The sequence below is a fragment of the Histoplasma capsulatum genome, genomic scaffold (genome assembly GCF_000149585.1).
Source record: "Histoplasma capsulatum NAm1 scaffold_8 genomic scaffold, whole genome shotgun sequence".
Taxonomy (NCBI): Eukaryota; Fungi; Ascomycota; class Eurotiomycetes; order Onygenales; family Ajellomycetaceae; genus Histoplasma; species Histoplasma mississippiense.
This window is the reverse complement of record NW_001813975.1, coordinates 169634-172310: the sequence shown is the minus strand read 5'-3', so window position 1 is coordinate 172310 and position 2677 is coordinate 169634. Positions and strand designations below refer to the sequence as shown.

Below are 2677 nucleotides of genomic sequence, written 5' to 3'. Positions count from 1 at the left end.
ATAAATAAATAAATAGCTATAAATATAATAAATATATGAAAAAAAAAAAAAAAAAAACCCTCCCCGACAGAGAATCGAACCCTGGTCTCCCGCGCTTGACAACTTTGCCGATGACAAGCGGAAATCATGACCACTAGACCATCGAGGATACTTTCTTGGATCCTTGGGCCCCCGCCCCTTGACACATAGTTAACAAACTATACACCAAGGGTACTTGGAGCGTTTGCACGTGGATGGGCGTTTGGACCCCCTAAACCTCATTTATATATCTCGTATGCAGAAGTTTGCTGCGAGGAGGTTTTCTTTTTCTTTTTCTTTTTTTTTTAAGATTTCGTTTAAACCAAAGTGATGAATGAGAGGTGAAAGGCGCTTGGGTACTTGGACCTTTTAGCTGATGGCTGATAGTCACCGTCTATCTGAAGAATGTAATACGTAAGGGAAAGGAAAAGGAAACGAAAAAGTTAAAACCTAGTTCGCTTAGACAGAATAATTAAAATGAAAATTAAAATAAGGTTTTGAATGAGCATATGTAAATGAAAGACTAATGTACAGTATGTGTAAAGACAAGGAAAAGGGTTAAGCTTCAAGGAATTTTTTTTCTTTTGGAAGACAAGAGTTTACAAAAACAAGAGATTGTACAGAGACCAACAAGGAAAAGTTAAATATTAAAGAATGAAAGGCGGGATAAAAATAAGGAGACAAAAATATATGCAACAAACTTGGTTTCTTTTCCACAGATTACAGAAATGTATACCACATCGAACGCCTAAAGAGAATATAGGAAAAACAAAAATCAGTAGAGTGGGTTGCAAGGAGGGAAAGCTAAGTGTATAATCTGTGGGGTGAGGACGGGATTGAATGTTTCAAGTTCATTCAAAGAGCAAGAGCTTACGATAAATAAAAAATAGTAAAAAGGAAGATAAAAAATAGCCTTTTAAGTGACATGATTTGACGCCAAACAAGTCCAACCCGCGAGAATATGTTACTGTGAAAATAAAATAAGCAAAAGGACAAAGCTATTTCCCAGCGTTAGAGCTGACCAGGTCATCTCTTCATTTTTTGGAATAAGGGCAAATGCCAGCATCATCCATTCTCCAAAACCTTAATGCTCGTATCCTGCGCCGCGTTGCCATGGACTACTGCTGTTGTTCATCCTATATTGAGCCGGATTCGAAGTCGCCGATGGAGAGCTTGGGAAAGGAGATGTGGTAATGTTTCGGGGCGCAGGCGATATGTTTTGTGCTCGAGAGTATGGAGCCTGGGTTTGATATGTTGGAGGTGGGACACTACGAGCAGAGCTGTCGGCAGGGAATAAAGGCATAGAAGATTCCAACGGAGAGTGTGGCTGTTGACGCTGTAGGCTTTGTGCTGGGGAATCTGCCCTGTTAGGGTAAAAGCCGGATAGCGAGGACGAGTCCTCAAATGATTTCGTTTCACCACGAGCGGTCGCTCCAAGAGCATCGAGCTCGGTTGTCAGCTGAGTCTGGGATTTAATAAAGGATCCGCGGTCGTCTCTCATGGGCTGGTATCGCGTATCTGGATTCTTAGACACGATAGCATACACGGACGAGATGAGGACCAAAATAAGCAGGATGAGGGCGAATACTGCATTGACAACGAAAAAGACAACGCCCATGATGCCAGTGACAAGACCCTAGAGAAGGTTAGTTTCGAATTCGATCGGGGGGGGATAGTAATACAGGGACTTAGCTGTCACCTACGGGCTGATTAAATACTTGGGTGAAGAAGAGAAGAAGGATGACATTGAAGAAGTTGACCGCGGCGATTGAGATGTTGAAAATATTAGTTTTTTTGTCCATCCATGGCCTCAGCACACTGGCAGCAATCAAAACGGCCGCTTCAATAATAAGAAGAGCGATAGCTTGAACAAGAGGAGCCGGCTGTGCTAACCCAATGAACATGCTCTTGACCAAAATATAGACTAGAACGGGGATGACGCAGTAGTAGGCCGTTGCCCTGTACTGAACATAGAGGAAACCCCATTTGTTCAAAGCCGCAGGGTCTGAGTATAAGATATAGGCTGGATTTTTATGGATCTCCACGGACCTTTTGGCCAGGCGAATGACAGTAAACGCAGCGAAACCGAGAGACGCGGCCATCGAAATGAGCATGAACACGGCCAAAACAACTTCAGCAGGCGAATCTCGCCTAGTGAGCTCCCATAGGCAGAGTATGCACATTTGGGGGAAGCCAATAAGTACCTGAAGAGTGGAACTGTTAGAAAATTCTGTCATATCCGCATGGGATAGCGACAACTTACCAAGCGGAACAGAATGCCTCTCATGATAATCTTCCATCCGTTTCGGAAATCTTGAAACTTACCACCCTTAATCCATCCTTTCTTCGACGCGACTTCGCAATAACCCTTGAATAACGCTACCAGTCCCAGGACAAGAACGACAAAAAAGACAAAAAAGATCAAGCCAGTCATGAAGATGTTTGTCATTTCGATATTAGCGCGGAAACCAACTCTTTCAATGCCCCGAACAATGGTGGGTTGTCACCTTCTCGTTGATAGTGTTATCATTGTTTTGTCCGTTTTCAAACGGTCGACTAGGAACATTGGGAAACAATTTTGTTGCCCCATTCAATGGCGCGCTTCTGCACATGAACAGAAGTAGATCCGAGCGTAGACAAAACTGTCGATGGGCCGGCC

General features: G+C 43.4%; 1 protein-coding gene and 1 non-coding gene across 2 annotated transcripts; both read right to left on the bottom strand.

Annotated features, from left to right (window-relative positions):
- Positions 1 to 59: 59 nt before the first annotated feature.
- HCAG_09431 lies at positions 60 to 148 on the bottom strand. Its single transcript has one exon. It is a non-coding gene; the product is annotated as a tRNA-Asp (tRNA).
- Positions 149 to 1102: 954 nt separating this feature from the next.
- HCAG_07050 (conserved hypothetical protein) lies at positions 1103 to 2467 on the bottom strand (the record flags this gene model as incomplete). The annotated part of the gene is made up of 3 exons (XM_001537578.1): positions 1103 to 1654; positions 1722 to 2222; positions 2282 to 2467. 3 exons carry the CDS (start codon positions 2465 to 2467, stop codon positions 1103 to 1105), a joined length of 1239 nt encoding a protein of 412 aa, XP_001537628.1.
- Positions 2468 to 2677: the final 210 nt, after the last annotated feature.